At 44.1% G+C, this 24,436-nt stretch overlaps 1 protein-coding gene across 1 annotated transcript; it reads left to right on the top strand.

Moving 5' to 3' along the window:
- The first annotated feature begins 1,358 nt into the window (after positions 1-1,358).
- Positions 1,359-24,436, top strand: LOC149301922 (lysosomal acid glucosylceramidase-like). The gene is made up of 11 exons (XM_089483010.1): positions 1,359-1,431; positions 6,902-7,028; positions 8,496-8,687; positions 10,828-10,977; positions 12,084-12,217; positions 13,130-13,302; positions 15,178-15,415; positions 17,148-17,372; positions 19,672-19,835; positions 21,474-21,590; positions 24,081-24,436. Exons 2-11 carry the CDS (start codon positions 6,962-6,964, stop codon positions 24,256-24,258), a joined length of 1,638 nt encoding a protein of 545 aa, XP_089339136.1. The 5' UTR covers positions 1,359-1,431; positions 6,902-6,961; the 3' UTR covers positions 24,259-24,436.

The raw sequence follows: 24,436 nt of genomic DNA, 5'->3' as shown, positions 1-24,436 counted from the left end.
GGCCAGGATTGGGATGAAGGAACAGGCAGAGGATGATGGGATAGCTCATAGGGAGTCACTGGGGCCAGGATCGGGATGAAGGAACAGGCAGGGGATGATGGGATAGCTCATAGGTAGTCACTGGGGCCAGGATTGGGATGAAGGAACAGGCAGAGGATGATGGGATAGCTCATAGGGAGTCACTGGGGCCAGGATCGGGATGAAGGAACAGGCAGGGGATGATGGGATAGCTCATAGGGGGTCACTGGGGCCAGGATCGGGATGAAGCAACAGGCAGGGAATGATGGGATAGGTCTCAAGGGGTCACTGGGGCCAGGATCAGGATGAAGGAGCAGGCAGGATCGGGATGAAGGAACAGGCAGGGGATGATGGGATAGCTCATAGGGGGTCACTGGGGCCAGGATCGGGATGAAGCAACAGGCAGGGAATGATGGGATAGGTCTCAAGGGGTCACTGGGGCCAGGATCAGGATGAAGGAGCAGGCAGGATCGGGATGAAGGAACAGGCAGGGGATGATGGGATAGCTCATAGGGGGTCACTGGGGCCAGGATCGAGATGAAGCAACAGGCAGGGAATGATGGGATAGGTCTCAAGGGGTCACTGGGGCCAGGATCAGGATGAAGGAGCAGGCAGGATCGGGATGAAGGAACAGGCAGGGAATGATGGGATAGGTCGCAGGGGGCCACTGGGGCCAGGATTGGGGTGAAGGAACAGTCAGGGGATGATGGGATAGGTCGCAGGGGGTCACTGGGGCCAGGATTGGGATGCAGGAGCAGTCAGGGGATGATGGGATGGGTGGCAGGGTGGCAGAGAGGACGAGATGGCATGAAGGAGAAGGAGGGGAATGAAGGAACAGGACACAGGGGGACAAGGGGGGTGACATCGGAGTGGTCTTCCACACCTGACCAATTCGAAGTGAAACTGAAGTGAGTTTAGAAGCAGATTTTGGTGAATTCGATTGTTTGGTGAATTGTGATTGTAACGTGAATGTGTTGTCAGACGCGATCCATTTCTATAGGAGCTCCTTCCATGGCGCTTCTGCAGTGAATCCAAAGTGACCCCTCATTTTTATGAATTCGTAAATTCCCCAGGGGTAGAGAGACAATATATATTTGGTAGTCTGAGTATAATCACGAGAAATGGAAACTTATTTCTGTTAAGCAAAAGAGCTGTTGTGCTGTTGTTCACTATATGCTTTGCAGACACGTTGTTCTAGTCCAGTGATGGCGGACCTTTTTGGTTTGCCCTGCCAGGGGCTGAGTTTCCACCCTCCGGGGGTGCGGCCACATGCCAGAGGTGGGGCTTCTGGGGTGGGGCTTTCCCCCACGCCCTTTCCTGGCCTCCAGCTGTCTCCATAGCTGCCTTCCCCATTATTACTCTTCTTATGACTTCTTAACTGCAATTCCAGCTCTGATCAATATTTGATCCCAGGTATGAAAATTCTTTTGCTATTTCTATTTCCTCATTGGAATTTATCTCATGGGAGGGAATCATCCAAATCCCACACAGAAACGGGATTTAAATCCACAAAACAGGATGGCTTTCATATGATCAAGGGCATTGAGCATTAATGCGACATTAACCAGCACAGAAAGTGGATTTTCCCAAAAGTAAAATGTGGCCATTTTTGTCCATGGGTTAATGCTGCATTAATGTGCAGTGGCCCCAATGTGTCTGAAAACGATCCTGCTTTGAGGGATATTCCTGGAATTTAAATCCAGTTTCAGCAAGGGATTTGGGCACTTTGCCTTCTGTGTGATAAACTTCATTGTCTAAGTTGAATCTGTATAAATTCTCTGTGGTCATTATTTTTGCTTTCTTTATGTTTGATAATAAGCCTGCCTTTGCACTTTTGTCCTTGATCTTCCTTAGCAGTTGTTCCAACTCTGCGATGTTTTCAGTTAGTACAAGTGCGCCTGTGTAATACGCGGGCGCCTCTTATGCAGCTTTTTCGTTTTTTAAATTTTTTATTGAATCATTAAAATCATTACAAGGAAAAAAAACCTCACAAAAGGGGGGAATAAAGTGGTAGAATTTTCCTGTTATAATAAAAAGCTATAGAGAGATGGAGTCACTTTGGTTAGAAGAGAATTAGGCGGGTTACAGACCGCCTGTTTGGGGCTGCCTGTATCCGGCCCTTTCCCCGCCGGATCGGGGCCTCAGCTGCCAGAACGGCAGCCTCTGGGGCCTCGATCCGCCGCTTTCCAGGCTGCGGGGAAGTGGCAAAAGGCCTGGAAAGGGGTGTCCTTGGGGCTTCAAGCCCCAAGGACACCCAACGGCGGCAGGGAGGAGGAGAAAGGGGCCGAGCGGCCCCTTTCTCCTTTGCGTCTAAAGGCTGCACCAGCGACGCAAACCGCAGAAGGAGCTCCTTTTTGGAGCTCCTTTGTGCGCCGCAGAAAGGGCACTCTATGCGCCCTCGTGCAGCGCAAAGACGTCACATCCGTGCCGCCCCGTTTGGAGGTGGCGCTTTCGTAATGGCGGCCCCCGTGTGGAACGGGCGCCGCCATTTTGTACGGACTTGATCCGTACTAGGGTTAGAGGCGTCCGGAAGGGATGCCCCTTCTTAACCCTAGTACGGACCCAGTCCGTACTATTACGCCTGTGCGGAACGGGCCATAGTTTTTTAACATGAGGCTTGAAAACTAGGAAACTGGAGCAAAATAATAATGAGTGCATCGGAACCTGTAGGGAAACTGGCACCAGCGCAATAGACACAACTTAAATAAGGAGACATTGTTGATGTTCAGAAGGAAGGCTGCTAAATTCCTGAAGGAGGGGTAAAGAGTGAAAATGCAGTTTTTAATATATGCATATATCTCTGTCTTGATTGTAAGAATTCTGTCTGTTTAAATTATAATTAGCCAATGAGATGTGATGAAGGAGCTTTTTTGTGTAACTGACTATAAAATTAGGCCATCTTGTCTTGTTACGGGCCTCACCTTTTGGAACTTGAATTCCGCTGAGTTCATGTTTCCTTTGTCGACAACTGGAAAATAAATTTATGGATTTTCAGATTACTAGGTCCTCTGCTAATTCTTTGCTCTGCCAAGCCTAAAACTTTGTGTCTCCTGAAATTTCTATTACAGTACGTTGTCAAAAAAGAAGTATTACATCTTAATATATCAAGATTGAAGTCCTGTCCCAGAAATAGACCCCCTTCGTAAAAGTCCTCCAGTAGAGTTAACACTTTATTTATTATTATTATTGTTATTATTATTATTATTATTAACCTTTATTTATAAAGCGCTGTAAATTTACACAGCGCTGTACATACAGTCTTTTTAACTGGACGGTTCCCTGCGCTCAGGCTTACAATCTAAAAAGACACGACACAAAAGGAGAAGGGAATGCTGGTGGGGAAGGGGACTCTCTAGTAGGATAATACATATAAAATACATAGCAATACAGGAAATGGTTTAATAAAACAGACAACAAAAGAACATCAAATTATTTATAAATTCAACTTGTTTTTCATTTGGAGCATAAATACAAGCAAACTTAACTTTTATCTTCTTTATATTTCCTTTAACAAAAATGTATCTCCCTTCATTGTCTTTTTTAATCTTATCTACTTGAAAATGTATTCCATCTTTAATTAATATTGCCACTCCTCTTGCTTTGTTTGTTCCCCTTGACTCAAACTGCAAATCCCATCCACCATAGTTAGAGTTTGACTCTGTTTCTTCTTGAAATATGTGTTTCCTGAAACATGGCTATCTGAATTTGTTGTTCTGGTCCCGCCGAGAACGATTTGGATTCTTGGATCATGGGCTGCAGTTCCATGAGGAGGGACTTCTGGCAAGGGATGGGTTGCATCTCATGCCAGTTGGCAAAAACGTCTTTGCCAATAGTCTCAAAACTTTGATCAGGAGGGCTTTAAACTGAGATATGTGGGGGAGGGAGACAGTATTCTGGAAGGCAAAAAGGCTGGAGAAAATAGTCAAACTGTCATAGAGGGAACAAGGCAAACAGTGCAAGGACCCAACAGTCGGAGGCAAAAAAGTTTGCACAGGCAGCAAGTAAAGTGAACACATGGTCTTAAATGTCTCTACACTAATGCACAGAGCATGGGAAATAAGCAAGATGAACTCAAAATCCTAGTGCAACAAAGCAAATATGATATAATTGGCCTCATTGAAACCTGGTGGGATGAGTCTCATAATTGGAATGTAGAAATAGAAGGATATAACCTTTTAAAGAGAAACAGGCCAAGCAGGAAAGGCAGAGGAATAGCCCTATATGTCAGGGACATTTACACCAGTGAAGAGATCCAGGACATCAATCCTGGAAGCCAGGTGGAGAGCATCTGGATAAAAATTAAAGGGGAGGGAAACAACAGGGATACTATTGTGGGAGTCTACTACAGATCCCCAAGTCAGACAGAGGAATTGAATGATGCCTTTCTAGAACAGATGACTACACACTCAGAAAAGAGAGATGTAATAGTGATGGGTGACTTCAAATACCCTGATATTTGTTGGAAGTCAAACTCAGCCAAATCCTCAAGGTCTAGTAAATTCCTCACTTGCCTCGAAGACAATTTCATTATCCAAAAGGCGGAAGAGGCAACAAGGGGGTCAGCTATTAGATCTGATCCTAACCAACAAGGATGACTTGGTTAATGGAGTGCAAGTGGTGGGATCATTAGGTGGAAGTGCCCATGTTCTCCTGGAGCTTGTTATACAATGGAAAGGAGAAGCCAGGCATAGTCAGACATGCATTCTAGACTTTAGGAAAGCTGATTTCAGTAAACTTAGAGAAATACTGAGGGTGTTCCCATGGTCAGAAATACGAAAAGAGAAGGGTGTTCAAGATGGATGGGAGTTTCTCAAAAGGGAGATAATGAAGGCACAAATTAAAACAGTTCCAGTGAGAAAGAAAAACGGGAGGTGTCTCAAGAAACCAGGATGGATGACTAAGGAACTTTAAACTCAGCTAAGTTTTAAATGGAACATGTATAAGAAATGGAAAAATGGGGAAATCAGCAAAGAGGAATTCAAATAGCTAGCATGTGTAGAGATAAGGTCAGAAAAGCTAAAGCACAGAATGAATTTAAGCTTGCTAGAGAGATTAAGAACAACAAAAAGGGCTTTTATGGATATGTCTGCAGCAAAAAGAAGAAGGAAATGGTAGGGCCACTGCGTGGAGAAGATGGCAAAATGCTAACAGAAGACAGAGAAAAGGCAGAATTACTCAACACTTTCTTTGCCTCGGTCTTCTCAGAAAAGGAAAAGGGTGCTCAACCTGAGGATAATGGAGCAGAGGACAGAATAGGGGAATTTCAGCACAAAATAAGTAAAGAGATAGTACAGGAACACCTTGTTAATCTTAATGAATATAGATCTCTAGGACCAGATGAACTACATCCAAGGATATTAAAAGAACTGGCAAATGTAATATCGGAGCCATTGGCAATAAACTTTGGGAACTCTTGGAAAACAGGAGAAGTCCCAGTAGAGGAGGGCAAACGTTGTCCCCATCTTCAAAAAGGGGAAGATAGAGGATCCAAACAATTATCATCCAGTTAGTCTGACATCAATACCAGGAAGGATTCTGGAGCAGATAATTAAAAAGAGAGTCTGTGAACATCTAGAAAGCAATGCCATAATCAGAAAAAGTCAACACGGGTTTCAGAGAAAGAAGTCATGCCAGACAAATCTTATCTCATTCTTTGATAAAGTTACCAGCTTGTTAGATGAAGGGAATGCTGTGGATATAATATATCTTGATTTCAGTAAGGCTTTTGACAGGGTTCCCGTGACATTCTTGCAAACAAGCTTGTAAAATGTGGGCTAGACAAGGCAACTGTTATGTGGATTTGTAATTGGTTGACCGGACAAACCCAAAGGGTGCTCAACAATGGCTCCTTTTCATCCTGGAGAGAAGTGACCAGTGGGGTGTCCAGTGGGGCTCTGTCCTGGACCCAGTGCTATTCGACATCTTTATCAATGACTTGGAGGACAAAATTGGGGGCATACTTATCAGATTTGCAGATGACACCAAATTAGGAGGAATAGCTAATACTCCAGAGGACAGGATCAAAATTCAAAATGACCTGAACAGACTAGAAAACTGGTCCAAAGCTAACAAAACGAAATTCAACACAGAGAAAAGTAAGGTACTGCACTTATGAATCTCTGGGTCCTCCAGCACAATTTCTGGCAAAAGTTGCCCATAAAGTGATGCTGGAGAAGCTAGAGATTACTAGAGAAAACATATTAATCAAATCCATGAATAACCTATAAAGCCCTAAATGGCTTGGGTCCAGGATACCTGAAGGACCGCCTCTCCCCATATATTCCGTCCCGCACCCTCAGAACATCTGGGCAGCAACTCCTGAAGGTGCCAGGGGCTAGGCTTTCTTCCGTCACTAAGCGGACGTTTTCCATCGCCGCCCCGGCCCTCTGGAATACGCTGCCCGCTGAGCTCCGCTCGACTACCTCCCTGGCCCAATTTAAGAAGGATTTAAAGACCTTCTTATTTCATCAAGCATTCCCCCCATGAACATCTTTTAGGGCCTCCCTCCTCTTCCGTGGCCATGAGGAAGGGCTAACTGGGGTTTTATCTTTTTCATTGCTTTTATTGTTTCTTTGATGCACTGTTTGCGCGCGATTCGTTGATTTATGTATTTTTTACTGTTGTACACCGCCCTGATCTATGGAAGGCTGCGGTATATAAATAAAACTTTTATTATTTATTATTATTTATAACCAAATCTGCAAAGGTCAAGGCTGCAAATGTATAGGGCTGCCTGTATTTAAAGATACTGTTGTTCTTGTATTATCTTGAGCTGTTGGGAGGTTGAAAATCTGTTCTAGTACTGAGGGAGGCGGCGGCTGGGCTTCAGATTAAGAATCATGGTTGAATGCATTCTCTACCCCCACCTTTTTCTTTTATTCAGAGGTGTGGAAGTAGAAGAGCAGTGCTGTGGGTTTTTTCATACCAAACTCAAGGGACTACCATGTGGCAAAGATATCATTGCTTCTTATCTTGGTTCCTGCCTCTCCAGCTGTCGGTTGCTGTGTCAGGTGAGTGAGTGAGAACTCAAAAGCAGATATAATTAGCATTGCTTCACCTAGGGTGAAAGTCATTCATTAATTCATCATGAAATAATCTGCATGCAATATGTGTTGGTGGGGCCCTGCTTGCTTGAGGTGTTACTCTGTACTCATTTTAGGATTGCAGAGCTATGTGGGAATGCTGTTTCCATGTTTAGAAACAGTCTATCTGTAACTACTAGTTTTGCTGTAGGCTAGTTCTGGGCTGAGGAATTGTTTCGAAGATAAGTCCCCAGCAATAACTTTGGAAGATAACTGGCTAGCTACCAGACCTACCTTCCAGGATTGTTGTGAAGGTTGAGAAGGAGAGCCATGTACATCAGCGTTTCTCAAACTTGGGTCATCCAGATGTTTTGGACTTCAGTTCCCAGAAGTTACAGCCAGCTGGAGGACCAGCATTTGAGAAGGACTGATGTACATCACCTTGGCTGTTATTGATTTGCAGCTGTATAGTGCCTTCCTTCTAGTGGTGTACATTGACTTCCCCTTTCCATGCTTGAACTTCACAACAATCCTTTGAGGTAGACTAGGCTGAGTAATAATAATAATAATATAATAATATTTATTTACTTATACCCTGCTCTTCAGCCAAAAGGCTATCAGAGAGGCTTACAAATTGTTAATTAGACATTTCCCTCAGGCTTACAATCTAAAGAAGACAAGACACAAAAGGAGAAGGGAATGGTAGTGGGGAAGGTAAGAGTAAGTCTGTGCCCAAGGCATCTTGCTGGGCTTAATGGCACAGCAAAACACAAACATAGGGCGTTATCACACAGGAGGAATGTCTCTCAATTTCGAAAGAAAAGAAACTAGGGCCAATTTGGAAATGAACACAAGTATGTGGATGGCTATCACACCACAGAAGAACACAGCACCCATCCCAAAGTCAAAGTATGCAAAAAAAATTATATGGGTATGTACCCTTTGTAGTCTAGAATTCGAATTAACATCCCTGTACATGTGCAGTGAGGGCAGAATTGGATCATGACCTTTTTACACTTCTGGTGGGGTTTGCCTCTGGTTCCCATTATTTTTTTTTCATTCATTACCCTTTATTGCATGTTATTTAGGCAATTCAAAATCAGTCCAAAGCAACCTTGTACTTGGTTTGAGCATTGGACTGTGACTCTATGAATCCCACTGGGTGAGCTGGTGCAAGTCACACTCTCTCAGAAAATGGCAATGGCAAACCCCATCTGAATAAACCTGCCAAGAAAGCCCTGTGACAGGGCCACGCGCACGAGAGGAAGTTTATCCCACCCCCTTTTAAAACTTTCAGTTGACAGTCCTTGCCACATTTTGTGGCTGTGAATGTAGCTAACACTGGTGTATGTTACATTTCTTCTGAATTGTTCACCCTTCAGCTTTTAGCAGATGATCTTCTCTAGCTTCTAGTATTGTTCTGTGGAAACATCCATCCTCTTTCTCCATCTGCAGGTGGCCAGCCATGCATGGCAAGAAATTTTGGTCAGGGCTCGCTGGTGTGTGAATGTGGGGCCAACTACTGTGACACTTTGGGACCTATCTCCCTCCCTGCCTTGGGCTCTTTTGCCAAATATGAAAGCAACCAGGCTGGGCACCGCCTTGAAAGAAGTGAAGGAGTGCTGCTCAGAGAACCTCCAGAAAAAGGTGAGTTGGGTGACAGTTTTAAGTCTTCCTCTATGACACCTTGCAAGTCTCTACCAAATCACAGCTCTCCAGACATTTTGGAGGAATAAGAAGTAACTGAGACTTGAATCCCGGTTTTGGGATAAAGGTGGAGTATAAAGGTTGTGGTTGTGGTGATGATGAAAAGCTAATTTTCAAACTGGAAGGAAGTCTCAAGCAGAGTGCCACAGGGCTCTGTCCTGGAGGTGACACTTTTCAATATTCTTATCTTATCCATGATTTAGATATTGGAGTAGAAGGAATCAAGTTTGTGGATGATAGAAAACTGGAATGCCCTTGACATATCTGGGGATTAGGTTCACAAGACCCTTGCGGAAGCGAAAAACTGTTAATATAGGAAAAGCCCAGGAGAGGGAAGGAGGAGCATGCTCACCCTTCCAAACGGCTCCAGTCCTGGGCTTGGCTCCCCCCCACTTGTTGGGAGGGGAAAAACCCAGGACAAGAGGAAGAGGAGGCGAAGAAGGATGGTGCATACACCCTTCCCAACTGCTGTGGCACTGGACTTGGCTTTCCCCCACCTCCTGCCGACAGCACATGCGCACCCTTCCGGGCCATACCAAAAAGGGAGAGTATGGTTAAACTTATAAATATTCAAATCTGCAAATGTTAAACCTGTGAATATGTAGGGCTGCTGCTGACTGGAAGATAGGAACAGAAGTCAAAAGGACCTTGATAAACTAGAAAGTTGGGCTGAAACTAATAGAATGAAATTCAGCAAACAGAAATGCAAAATTAGACCACAAAAAGCAAAGACACATGTACAGGATGAAGGATATTTAGTTTAGCAGCAGTACATATGGAAAGAACTTTCGAATTATTGTTGGTCATAAATTGAGCATGACCCACCATTATGATGCTGCAAAAAAGAAGGAAATCTTTGGCGCGTTACAGATGTGCAAAAAGTACGTACTAGGTATGTACTAGGGTTAGGAAAGGGTGTCCTTTCCGGACGCCCTAACCCTAGTACATACCTAGTACGTACAAAATGATGGCGCCCATTCTACATGGGCGCCACCATTGGGACGTCACGACCATGCCGCCTCCAAATGGAGCGGCACGGAAGTGATGTCCTTGCGCTGCACGAGGGCACCTGGGGCGCCCTTTCCCTGGCACCGGAAGGAACTCCAGGTTTGTGCTGCTAGCACAGCCTTTACACAACTGCACCAGCAAAACAAATGAGAAAGGGGCCGAGTGGCCCCTTTCTCTTCATCCCCGCTGCTGTTGGGTGTCCTTGGGGCATGAAGCCCCAAGGACACCCCTTTCCAGGCCGCGGAGAAACTGCCTTTTGACGCTTCCCCACGGCCTAGAAAGTGGCGGTTCGGGGCCTCAGAGGCTGCCACTGTGGCAGCTGAGGCCCCGATCTGGCGTGGAAAGGGGCGGGAACAGGCTGCCCCAAAAGGGCAGTCTGTAAACCGCCTTTCTTAGCCTGCATTAATAGAACCAGAGTTTCTATGTCAAAGAAAGTAATAGTCTCACAATATTCTGCATTAGTTAGGCCTCCTCTGAAGTCCTATGTTCAGTTCTGGGCACTTCATTTTTAGAAAGATATAGGCAATTCAGAGGAAAGATTATAAGAGTAGGGACGTAGCTAGAATTTTAGGAAGGGGGGTCCGGACTAAGTGCCACCATTATAATGGGGCTTGGGTGTGGCGGTGCACACCCTCAGTGAATATTAACTGAATTTTGCTGTGAAATTGTTCATTTCTCCAAGGGAAATGATCACCCTATGCAAATCAGAGCTTAGAAAAAGTCACCAGTTTAGACTACAAGTTCCAGAATTCACTGGCCATCCTGGCTAGAAAATTCTGGGACTTGTATTCTAAGAAAGAGATTTTAAGCTCTGGTGCTAAAATGACCTCAAATGGTCTTGTCCTCTTGTGCTGCAACATCACACCAGAGGCATCTCACATTCAGTCTCTTATCTTCTGTATTCTCATAGCTGATCTGTCTGGCCATCCATTGGAATCCACACATGTTGTATTATCTGCCCTGCAGTTAATAACTGATATATTTGAATAGCCACATTAGCATAGAGGATCATGACCATACTTAAATCCTCTCTCTCTCTCTTTCTTCCTTCTCCTCCACATATACATGTTAGAAAGACTAATTTTGAGAGTCAAGCCATCCCAAAAATATCAAAAGATCAAAGGCTTTGGAGGGGCCCTCACAGATTCAGCTGCTATCAACATCCTTTCACTCTCCCCAAAGACTCAGATGAATCTTCTCAAATCCTATTTTTCCAACGAAGGTAAGTGCCAGGAGGTAATAAGGTAGGGCCACCAAGTGATTTTCTTGGTTCTGTTACTCTGCTTCAGTGCACTCTACCAAAGACCCTGAGAGATCCCACCAGGATGAAGACATTGCCTCTTCCCAGGTAATATTTTGCCCCTTTCATTCCTCACATTTCTAGGACTTCACTACTTTAAAACCTCAGCCAGGCAACCCTCAGCAAAGGACCAGGCAAACTGACCAAGGGAATGCAACACATAGCAATATGATCCTAGGGCTGCATCAATAGGAGTGTAGTGTTGAGAGAAGTAGTAGTGCCAGTTTTGCATTGCTTTGGTCAGACCTCACCTGGAATCCTGTGTCCAGCTCTGGGCACCACAATTCAAGTGGGATATTGACAAGCTGAGGTTTTCCAGAGGATGGCAACCTTTGGAGATGCTTCAGCGTATCAATATCCCTCTTGAATTGTGGTGAAAGACTTGTAAACCATGGCCTATGAGGAGCAGCTTACGGAACTGGCTATGTTTCGTTAGAGAAAGAGAAGGTTAAGGCTTGACATGATAGCCATGTTTATATATTTGAAGAGATGTCATATTAATGGTAGATCAAGCTGTCCCGTGCCATACATAGGTTTAGGGTTGTTAATTGTTGTCTCTTTGAGCCATGTAAGAAAACATCATAAATCTGCTGGAGAAGGTGTGGATGTTTCCTGATTGCAACTCCTATCCCACTGCTTTGATCTTTCTTTCCATGAAGTGCCTATATGGTCTTTTCACCTTGTTCTATGGCTGCCATGGTGGCTGTCATCTATAGCTCCGAACAGGGCCATAAAAGAGAAACATGCACACCCAAAATCATGGCCATTTTTCATAACATACTCGATATTTATGTTCTGCATTGTCCAGGATAGTCATGACACATGTGTAGCACAACTCAAGATGACACTAACAGGACTGTGGCCTTGAGTTCCAGCTGTGCAGAAAAAGTGGGACAAATGAAATGACCACCACCAGCTCCATCATCACAAGAAATTAAATAGCATGTGTGTTTCAAAATAGCATGTGTGTTTCAAAACATTTTAACATTTTAACTTCTTTACCCTATCTTTACTTTTATTTCTCCCAGGCATTGAGTACAACTTGATTCGTGTACCCATGGCAAGTTGTGACTTTTCTGTCAGGCTTTACACTTATGCAGACTCTGAGTATGACTTTGAGCTGAAAAATTTCAGCTTGACTGATGAGGACACAAAGATGAAGGTAAACATGGCTGCTGAATCCAAAAGTGGAGATTTAGGATGGGATCTTACATTGTGTGGGGAGAGTGTGACCTGAGTCATCTTCTAAGCTCTGGAACCCAGTGCCATTTGGTGGCAAGGGGACAGAACTCCTTTCTGGGCAGAGAGCTGGGGTTGCTGGAGATTTGGGAAGATGCAGATTTAGAACTGCAGATAGATGCTGCCTGGGTGCCTCTTGAGCAGTAAATGGCCATGGAAACTGCCTTCAGGGATAGGCGGTGGTGGGGAGATGAAGTATTGACTACTTCCTGCTGCAGTGTCAGAAAAGAAGATACACACCAGGTTATGTGAGTATACATCACCAATAAAATTCTTGATTTAGGTTCCAACCATAATAGATAGACTGAGATGAAAATTCAGACTAGTATCATGTTAGTAAGTTACAGTGGCATGAGATAGACTTACACCTTCACAATTCACGTTTTGGGTCATTGTATAAGTTGTAATTATGTTCATGCAGTGACCAAAAGCTCTCCTGAAAACTTAGCTTATAAGTTATGCAGTCAAAACAGGCATTTCTCAGTTTTTGGTGGGTTGTAGCCCAAAGTGCCCAGAGGACTCTAGGCTTGGGAAGGCAGGACTTGAGTGAGTGGAGAAATAGTCTGTTCTGGTGTAAGACAGACATTAGAGGGTTGTGGACTCTCCTTCTTTGGAGGTCTTTAAACAAAGGCTGGGTGGAAGTCTTTCAGGAGTGCTTTGAACGTATATCCCTGCATGTCAGAAAGGAGTTGGACAAGTTGGTCCTTGCAGTTCATTCCATCTCTATGATTGCTGTTACAACACAGTCAATATTCATGAGTTCTGCTTGAAAGTTTTATGAAAGCCAGACTCAATCTGATAATAAAACTCTGTTCTGTACATCTCCTTCCACCAGATCCCAATCCTTCAGCAAGCTCAGGCGGTTGCCTCAAGACCTCTCTCTCTCTATGCCAGTCCCTGGACTTCTCCCGTCTGGATGAAAACCAATGGGGCAATGACTGGGCGTGGGACGCTCAAAGGGAAACCAGGAGACAAATACCACAAAACCTGGGCCAACTATTTCATCAGGTAACCAAACGGAGAGTGGCTCTTGCTTTATCTTCTAGGTCACTTACTTGCTGAGGACTAGCACTCTATGTGTGTGTGGAGGGATGATTTTGTTTAAAGGTAAAAGTTTCCCCTTTGATGTAATTGTCTATTTGTGTCCAACTGCAGGTGGCAGTGCTCATCTCTGTTACTAAGCAGAGGGAGCCACTGTTGTCAAAGACTACTCTGTGGCCTTGTGGCCAGTGTGACTGCACAGAATGTTGTTACCTTTCCATCAAAGTGGTACCTATTTATCTACTTGCACTTTTACATGCTTCTGAACTGCTAGGTTGGCAGAAGCTGGGACTAGTGACAGGAGCTCACTCCATCACATGGAGCTTGGGTTTCAAACTGCCAACCTATTGACCTTGTGGTTGTCAAGAGTCAGCATCTTAACCACTAAGCTACTGTGTCCCCATGATTTATTAAGTACTTACTTATTTGAAGTGTTTGTGCTATTATACTCTAGTGAGTGATGAAGACACAGGGATTGTCAAAAGCTTTTCACAATTTTAAAAAGATTTTAAAATTTGATCATAAATCCAAAAGGAGAGTGAAGTCATTAAACTCTCTTGCAGTATGTTGAATGCTTTCATGGCCGGCATCCATAGTTTTTTGTGGGTTTTTCGGGCTATGTGGCCATGTTCTAGAAGAGTTTCTTCCTGACATTTCACCAGCATCTGTGGCTAGCATCTTCAGAGAATGCTTGCCTGGAAACAGTATATATATATATATATATATATATATATATACACACCCACTTTTTCCAGGACCAACAGGGACGCCCCTGCTGTCTAGTTTCCTGCATAGGTCATCTACCAAAATGACCAAAGCTGTCTCTTCCATATGCAGGTCTGAAGCCAGATTGAAATGATTCTAGATAATCCGTTTCATCCAGAAACCTCTGGAGTTAGGAAGCCACCACTTCCCCAAGAATGAAATGTTAGAGACTGGTCGATAGTTATCCAGACTGGTGGGATCCAGGGAGGTCTTTTTCAGTAACAGCCTCACTACAGCCTCCTTTAGGCAGGATGAAAAGCTCATTTGCTGTTGTGAGGTATTCACCACTCCCCTTAGCCAGTTCCTCTCTAGCTGCTTTCAGAAGCCAGGAAAAACAAGAATCAGTTTGCATGTGGTGGTCCTCATTTCTCCAAGGATCCTGTCCTCATCCTCAGGCTGCACAAACTGAAACCTATCCAATAATATAGGACAAACGTTCAAGTCAGAGCAAATCTGAGCGATTTTGTTTGCAAGCAACTGTCAGGTCAGAATGCACAGGGAAGCCATTGAAATCCATAAGCACCTGGACAACTTCAACAGGAAAGAAATAACTCTGTAAGTAAAGAAAGTTTGGTTACCAGTCCTGAAAAACACCAAAATCAAGACCCAGCAAATGCAAATGAAAACCAACCAGGGTGAGGGGGGGGGGTTTCCCAGCAGACAATGGATCATTACTTAAATAGAGGCCTTGCCATTCAACAACAGAACAATACACAGATTAACATGTAAATCACTTTCTCTCAACCAATAGTATATATACCCCACTCTCTTTCATGCCAGCATTCTCTGAAGATGCCAGCCACAGTTGCTGGTGCAATGTCAGGCATAAACTCTTCTAGAACTTGGCCTCATCAGAGCTGTTCATGGTCTGTGCCACAATGTGCTCATAGTTTTGTTTCTGCAGAGAGAATGGAACTTTTTCATCTTCTGCTTCCAATGAAGTAGTCTTTTTGATTTCTATATTGGCCATCAGGTGATGTTCAGGTAAAGAGCCACCAGTTTGGCGTTTTTAACCTGATATCTCCCCCCCCCCCGTTCAATCCTGCTGACTTTCATCACCCTTGTTTGCACTTGCAGGTTCTTAGATGAATATGCTAAGCATAATGTGACCTTTTGGGCGGTGACTGCAGGCAATGAGCCAACAGCTGGAGATGTTATCTTCTATCCCTTTCAATGTCTGGGATTTTCTCCTGAGCACCAGCGGGACTTCATTGCCCAGGATCTGGGCCCTGCTTTGGCCAAGAGCTCACACAAGGGCATTGACCTGATCATTCTAGATGACCAAAGGATCATGCTCCCTTACTGGGCTGAAGTGGTAAGTTGGTAGTAGACTCCAAACCTAGTCTGTTCAATGTTAGTTATTGTAGGAGGTTTGCCATTGGTTTGTCTCTAAGTATGGTTTGCCCAATGTTATCCATAGCTGAGTGGGGATTTGAATGCTAGTCTCCCGGAATCTTAGGCTAGTACTTAAATTGCCACATCATGCTGCTACTGATTGATATTCACAAGTTAAAAAAGTTTTGGTTTTGTTTTTTAGAAAATGGTACTGGGTTTAAAGGTTTATGTGTTGGCCATGCACTGGGCTCCAGAAAGCACCCCAATAATTCCCAAGAACAAAAAGGAGACACAAAATGAAAGAAATGATCCAACAGTGATGAAGTGTGGAGCACTACTGTTTAGTGGCCCAGCCACCCATATGCTTTTCTGTGATCACACACAATTTCAGGCAATGGCAACCTATTTTCGGGCAATGGGAAATCAGTTCGAACACAATTCGAATTCACGTAAATTCACTGAACTAGAGAATTCACGTGAATGTGTTCTGGCTCCACTTTCTTTTCATTCGAAATTAAGAGAAATTCCTCCCGTGTGATAAACTCCAAAGAGAAACATGCCAAGCTCCGTTCTCCCTGAGATCTAGAAACATGCTCTTAGTGAAGGAAAACATAATGATGTAGATGAAATAATATGGGATAGAGACAAAGGGACAGTTTCAAAATTATATAAGCTATTACTGTTAAGCGAATTGGAATGTGAGACAGTCTCAATAAGAATGATAAAGTGAGCACAAGAAATTGGGCACCCCATTTCCATGGAAAATTGGAAGAATGCCTGGGAAAAAACAGCCAAATTCACTGTAGCACAAGATCTCAAAAAGAATTACTTAAAAATATATAACAGATGATATTACACACCAGTAATACTTGATAAAATATATGTTAGGAGAGAACAGGTGTTGGAAATGCCAAAAGGAAAGGCTCACATTATCATGTTTAGTCGACCTGCTCTAAAATCTCATGCTTTTGTGTAAGATACATTGGAAAATACAGGAGATTTTCAAAATAGAATATGTTTTTTGTTCCTGAATTGTACTTACTGAATATGACCTCTTTTTTGGGAGTAGAAGTAGAAAAAAAAAATACTGGAGAATAATTCTTTATGCGGTAACAGCTGCTAGACTCCTAATAGCAAAAAACCAGAAAACAGAAAAAATACCTACTACAGGTACTGCAGAAAATGGGGGAATCAAGCGAAATGGATAGGTTAACAGCACTACAACTCAATAAATCTGAGAAGAAAGAAGAAAAGGAATGGAGCCCTTTTCTAAAGGAGTTTGTGAATAAGATTTGGAATATTAATACAAGATAAAATAGTATTGTAAAATTAATAAAATAAATAATGAAAAAAAAACCCACAGTTGGAAGATTATCACAAAAACGAAGAGGATACGTTTATAGATGATTACATTAGATAAGGTTTACAAAAATATATGGTAAAGTAAGGATGTGTGAACAAGTACTTATTTATAGAATTTATATTTGTGTTGGAGAAATCGAAGGTGATGATGATGTAAACTAATTATTATGTTATGGAAAAGGCTAACTTTATTTTAATTTTGCATTTTAAGAATAATTATAATAAAAAATAATGGATAGGCAAAAAAAGGAAAGAAAATAAAAGAAAGAAAGAAACATGCCCTAACCTAACCTAACCTAACTGTTCTCTGAGTTTAATGGTTCCATTTTGCTGATTCCCTTTGCTTCTAGGTTCTCAAGGATCCTGTGGCTTCCCGTTATGTCAATGGAATTGGTATCCACTGGTATTTGGATTTCCTGGCACCTGTTGACTTGACGCTTTCCAACACTCACCGCCTCTTTCCAAATTACTATCTCTTATCCACTGAGGCCTCCACAGGATCCTACTTCTGGGAGCCCCGTGTGCTGCTGGGAGGCTGGAACCGTGGCAGCAAATACAGTCATAGTATCCTGACGGTACATCTGACAGGGGGGAGCATTTGTCTCAGAGATGGGAGAAATTACTTCTTTCAGAAATCTGAATTCTGACTCTGTCATATGTTTGCTTGTTCTTCCATTAGGACTGTGTGGACTTCTATATGTCCCATCAATATGGCATCTTAGGCGCATTACAGAGTGCCCAAGAAGGGTGCTCTGCTGCCGCCGCCGGTTGCTGCATCTGCGAACCACAGCGGCCAAACCATGCGGTTCCCGGGCACAGCAAGAAAGAAGCCCCGAAATGGCACTTCTTTCTGCGCCTCGGCAGTGGCGCCGCGAGGTGCTAGTCGTGCACTCGCGATGTCACTTCTGCTGTGCGACGTCCGGACGCTATGCATCCGCAACGTCAAAATAGCAGCCACTATTTTGTACGGACTCGGTCGATACTAGGGTTAAGGGGCATCCGGAAGGGACACCCCTTCTCAACCCTACTACGCCCCTTCCTAACCCTAATACACCCCTTCGGCACGTCTGTAACACGCTTAAGTTATCACCACCCTTGAATCATTACCATCACCACAGACACCATGGGCCCATGCAATTATGGTACAATTATTCCATTTTAACTGCCATGATTTCACTCTATGGGATCCTCCCTGGTGCGGCACTAGAACTTTCTGGCTGAGATTTCTAAATGACCCTGTCTAAACTGCTAGGAGCCAGCAGTGGTAGACTCCGAGAAAGTAGGCTGAAGTCTATGACAGCTCATGCTGCCAACTTTTTTATTTCGGTTAGTCTCAAAGGTGCTCTCTGCATGTTAGGAGCCAGAGTAGCATTAGTAGTTTGAGCATTAGTAGTCCGAGACTGTGACTCTGGAGGTCTGTATTTGAATTCCTGTTTGGCCATGGAACCCATTGGGTGACCTTGGGCAAGTTGCACACTACCAGCCTCATAATCTGTTCCAAGCCTTGATACATTTTTCCCAACCTCAGACTACCAAACTAATGGAAAAAAGTATCTGTTACTAATACAAATAGACTTTTCCCCTACTTTTTTCTCTATGTGCCAGTTAACATCTGGCCATGATGCTGTCAAGGCCTCCAAAGGCCATCTGCCTGGTTCACTACAGACTCTAACAGAGGTTGCTGCAGAATTAATGCCCTTTAACTGTCATGGCTCCACTTAGGGAAACCTGGAATTTGTAGTTTGTTGTGGTGCCAGAGCTCTCTGACAAAAAAGGCAAAATACCTCACAAAACTACAAATCCCAGAACTCCATAGCATTGAGCCATGGTAGTTAAAGTGGTGTCAAACTGCAAACTTTCATCAAGGGAGAAAAGGTTCACGGGCATCTTCTAGCCCTGCTCAGCTTCCCCTTGTCACTCTTTTTGGTGGTCCTCCCAGGGCCTGTTCCCATTGCCCCTTGATCCCTGCCCTGGGTTGTCAAGTTCTGCCACCATTAAGGCTGCTGCTGCTGTTGAAATACTCCTGGTACAGCTGCTGATTTTCTGACACAGCCCTGCCTCGCATGCAGGTGAGCCCAGAGCAGCCTAACCCACACACGCCATCCCAGCTGCCATTGGAGGAGGCTCCCATGGAGGGGTGGGTGGCTTGGCTCTGAAGCTACAACTAAGAAGCCATCAGGCCACCGAGGCAGGTGGGAGTCCCACTAGGTACACATTTCTGGTTCAGCCCCAAAGAGGTGGGAGTCTGACTGAAGCATGGGGCTGCAATAGCTTGAGGCTCCCTCACTTGGCCAGTAGGGAATTTGGTGGGGTCAAAGGAGGGTACCCCAAAAGTCATAAAGTAATGCCCTCCCCATCAGAGGCCTGGTTGGAAGTGAGGCAGGGCACTGGTCTGAGGTCTGGTAGCCTGCGCACCCCATCCTTCCTTGGCAGAACCGGGAGACAGGAAGGCTCCTCAGATACATCCAGGCCATTAGACACATGCTTGCCCTAGCTCCATCTTGCCCAGGCTTTCCATCTGCCAGGCCAAAGGCTAGGGGTTGCACCATCATGCAAAGGCCATTCTTATGATATTGCAATTTAAAGGTATAATTTTAACTTTCCTAGTTGTTTTATGTCACACATAAATTACAACTGACGAATAACATTAGTAAAAAAAAACCATTACATGGATTTTGTATGGTGTGATATGGGGAGTTCAATGGAGGGGGTGTGACACCATGAGTTATAGCACTGCGTGATACCAACCCTAGTGATACCACTGCCTCCATGAAATCCTAAACTATAGTTTATATAGCTTTGGTATAAATCCAGCCCTGTTTGAGGACAGGGAATTGAAGAAAATATATTGTTCCAACTCCCATCTCCTTGCAGAATCTCAACCATTATGTCACAGGCTGGACTGACTGGAACCTGGTGCTGAACATGGAAGGCGGACCCAATTGGAGCAAGAATTATGTGGACAGTCCTATTATTGTGGATGCTGCCAATGATATATTCTACAAACAGCCCATGTTCTACCACTTGGCACATTTCAGGTGAGGCAGAAGAATGATTGGTGAAGTTTTCTTGGTGCAGGTTTAAAGAGTTGTGTGTGTGTGTGTGTGTGGGGGGGGCGGTTTGGACTGGAGCTCCCAGAATCCCACAGCTGGCATGTTCATTGGAGATTCTGAGAAATGTAGTGCAAAAAATTGTTTCTCCATGCTCACCTAGAGCATAGACCTAATGTGTGGAACAAAGACTTATCAAACGGTTCCCAAATATTTTTTTACATGCTTCACTTTAGTTTTCACCAAAGTTTAGCCCCCCCCCCCAAAAAAAAAATTTATTTGTGATGGAGCTGGGGGTTTGCATAATCAATTAACTTGTAATTATTTTACCCAATTATCTGGTGCATATGGCAAAGACAGAGGCAAACAAATCTCTTTCTAATCTTCCTTTATAGTTCCTTTGTAGCTGCCCTTGAACAAAGAAACTACAAAGAAAGATTGGAAAGAGAAACATATGAATTGGAAGTATATCCACAAATCTCAGGTTGAACAGAGACAAAGGTTTCCTGGCACACCTTATACTGTACATATGATAACACAGCCTCAGGAGGGGAATCTTGGCCAGTTTATTACATTTCCTTTCTGGTTCCCAGCCAGCATCACACTGTATTCTAAACTCTCTCAACCATTCATATGGTCATCCACCTACCTTGGCCTTAGGCAACATCTTTTTGCCTGTCTTCCACCCTCATTGACCATCATTAAAACTGAATTTGTCATCTGATCACCTTACCCTCAAGTTTTGCATTTCTATGGACCTTATCTCACGTGGGGGGGTTTGCTGCTCAGATCCGCAGTCACTTCTGTTCTAGCAATGCAAAGCATGATGTATTTTCACACCAGATCAAGAGTCACTCCTGTCTAGCAATGCAAATTAAGGTTAAAACGTGATGTTTTACCACACCTGGTTGCCTTTCTGTTGCCCTTCCGAATTGAGGGGAAAGCGAAGTCAGTTCAAGTCCAAGCAAGTCATGTGATGTGGATTTAAGCAAAGCAAAGTCAGTGCACATTGTATTACCACACCAGAGCATACTTTGAGGGTTCAACGATTCGAATCGGCACCCTTGCAAATGCTCAGTGGGGCTCTGGACACTGCCCTCTTTCCCTGCCCCCTCCTTAGCTGTCATCCTTCATTGGGGTCTAGGAGAAGGCAGGGGATGACTGTAACGGTGGCAGGTTGAAGGAGAGGAGCAGAGGACTCAGGGGATGATGGGATAGGCGGCAGGGTGAAAGAGGGGAGCAGATTGGGGTCTAGGCGGATGCAGGGGATGATGGGATCGGTGGCAGGCTGAAGGAGGGGAGCAGATAGGGGTCTAGGAGGATGCAGGGGATGATGGGATAGGCGGCAGGGTGAAGGAGGGGAGCAGATCTGGGTCTGGGAGAAGGCTGAGGCTGAGAGAATGTGACCTGCCCAAGGTGACCTAATCTGGTGAGCAGGGAATTGAACCCTGGTTTCCAGAGTCCAATGTTCAAACCACTATACCATGATGGTATTGGGAGACAGACAGTCTGGACCCAAGCCATACCTTAACCATCTCTTTCAGCTGTATTCTTCTTCTAATTGTTATACAGACACCCATTCATTTGCTTTGTTGTAACTGTTGTTAATGTGTGTATCTAATGCAGCAAGTTCCTCCCAGAAGGAAGTCAGAGGATTGGCATCCAAAGCAGCAAATGGACTGGCTTAGAATTCTCAGCCTTCCTGAGGCCAGATGGCTCAGTGGCCATTGTGGTCTTGAATAGGTAAGTGCGCAGGGACATTAACTGTGCTGCACAATGTAAAAGATGGAGCAGAACTATTCTCCATCACTGCAGAGGGCAGGGTCAACTGATCACTGGAGGACTGGTAGAAATGGTGAAGAAGTAGATTTCATCTAAATATTAGCAGAAAGTTTCAAAAGGGAAAAGACATGTGACACTAAAAGTCTTATGCCTTCAGAGGAAGTAATTCCCCTTCACTGGAGATATTTAAATCAAGGCAAGATTGCCATCTATTAGGAATGTTGTGGCTATGAAATGCATGAACCGAGTAGGAGTTAGTCTAGATGACACATTAGTCTGGGAAATCAGCATGCAAAGGGATCTTGCAGCACCTTTGAGACTAACTGAAAGATAAAGTTGGCAGCATGGCTTTTGTGGGCTTGAGTCTACTTCCAAATGCATCTGAGGAAGTAAGCCCAAGTCTCCAAAAGTTTGTGGATCTTTCAGTTAGTCTCAAAGGTACGTTTGAGGGATACTTCTGTTAAGAGCCAGAGAGTATTCCCAGGTACACTATGATTTTAGAGACCAAATAGGTTGGTATGAGACAAGGCACTTCATAATATCTTTTTTTAATTGCAACTTTTAAAAATGTGTTATTTTAATGAACATGTTCAGTCAGCAGACTTAAAAAAACTTCCTGTTTTATAGACAAGAACTACCAAGGCTCAGATGTGTGGGAGTCTAGGACTGTAATCTTTGTTAGAACTTAGAAGTAACTAGTTATAAATAATATTTGCTTGTAATTAACTGTAATTAAGTTACACTTGAATTAATTAATCAATATGTAACTTAATAATAACTTTACAGGTAACTAACTACCCTTTGGATGATGGGCTGGAACTACAACTAATTACTTTTTTAAAGTTATTTAATAAACTTTGCTTTCCTGTAGTTGATATTGGCCCAGTACAGACGGCATGGAAGTGCCATGCTGGGGAGCGTGCAGCAACCGCACACTCCCCAGCCCTACTAGGTATGGAGGGTGCCATCTTGGCATGGCGCTGTCCATATGCAGTGCACGACCAAATGGATTGGCGCGCGCCTGACGTGATCGCACTGCTGGAGGGCACTTAGGACGCCCTATTTGCAGCGCAAGAAGGAGCTCCGAAACAGAGCTCCTTTTGGGAGGGCTCCTCATTCCCGTGGCAACTAGATTGCCACGGGAATGAAGCCAGGGAGAAAAGGGCTGAGTGGCGCCTTTTTCCTCTGGCTGCGCCTGTCAGGTTGTCCATTGGGCATGAAGCCCCATGGACACCCCCTTCCAGGCCACAGAGAAGTGGCATTTTGCTGCTTCTCGGTGGCCTGGAAAAGCAGCGGATAGTGGTCTCTGGGGCTGCCAATATACCGCAGAAAGGGGCAGCTGCGGGCCTCCCCTTTTCTGCGGTATGTACCAGGCCATTGCTAAACAAAAAGAGGCCCAATTCCAGTTGTTAGTCCCAACCAGAACAGACCCACTGAATTAACTGCTGAATGGTATGTCAACACTGATGTAAACCACATTGATTCAACTGTTGGCAACCTCAACTCAAGACCTCTAATTAGATCTTAGAAGTCAGAAACAGTTGCTTATGTACTACATATTTTATCACCCAGAGAACTGCCACTAAATCTACCACCTGTCTGCCTGTGCTTTCAACAGATTGTTCCTTGCACTAGAGATAAAGAAAATTCTGACAATTATCTAATTCTACCAATCAAAATCCACAAAGCCAGTGCAACTTCAAAAGCTTGCAACATGCATTTTGTGCATTTTGGTTGGCCAATAAAGATATAACTGTTCTGTGGGTTTTGGATGTTATTATACTTTTGCTACATGGCCAACATGGCTATCCCTGGATATGTAATTCTGCCAATATACTCCAATGTACCTCAGTGAGGCTCACATAATTCTAGTGCAACTTAAATGATTTTTGTTGTTTTCTGGTTGATTCTGACTTGGTGTTGTTGTTTGCCTTTAAGTGCTTTCTGACTTATGGTGAGTCTAAGGTGAACCTATCACAGGGTTTTCTTGGCCAGTTTCTTGAGAGGGGGTTTGCCATTGACATCCTTCGAGGCTGAGACTATGACTCACCCAAGGTTACACAGTAGCTCTTCATGGCCCAGCAGAGATTTGAACCCTGCTCTCCAGAATCATAGTACCTCAATCAAACCACTATGCCATTGCTGGCTCTCCCAGTTTAAATGGTGGTGGGGGGGGGAGGGGGCATATGGCTGTTAATTTTGTTAAAAATCTGGTTGCCACAAGAACTTTGAAGATTGCCCTTTAAAGGACTCTAGGGTAAAGTGTCTTTGTATTTCTAGCATTCTCTTGGCATGCATCTAAAATTGTTCCAGGGATCAAACGTTTGGAGACTACAACTCTAAAAGTCCCACAGTTCATGCATGCTGTTAATTGTTCTCCGCAAAGTAACTTTTCCAAAGTCTGTTTCCCCACCCCTTTGATTTATTTATTTGTTTTACTTTTCTTTCCAGGTCCCCTCAAGACATCCCTTTGGCCATCTCAGACCCCACCATGGGCTATATTGAGGCAGTGGCAACTGCGAATTCTATCCAGACCTTTCTCTGGCAGCGGCCTATGGGAGGCAGGGATCAACCTGGTCCATGGGAAGCAAGGGGCAACCACTCGAATTGGAATGGTTTGTTTCCATGAGAAGGGCTACTGTTCGAGAAAGCTGGGCAAGCTAGTCCTGGAGATGGGTCTTTAAACCTCAGAAGGCCTGAATGAACCAGAGAGTCCAGCAGCAGAATGAGTGCCCTCATAAGCTGAGTTTGTTCTCTGTCCCACGTTTTCATACAATAAAATATGCTGATATTGTTGTTTTTCTATA

Source organism: Sceloporus occidentalis, unplaced genomic scaffold, assembly GCF_023333645.1.
Source record: "Sceloporus occidentalis isolate IW3139 unplaced genomic scaffold, rSceOcc1.0.p SCAF_20, whole genome shotgun sequence".
Lineage (NCBI taxonomy): Eukaryota > Metazoa > Chordata > Lepidosauria > Squamata > Phrynosomatidae > Sceloporus > Sceloporus occidentalis.
The sequence above is the reverse complement of the archived record's forward strand: the minus strand, read 5'-3'. Positions and strand labels throughout refer to the sequence as shown.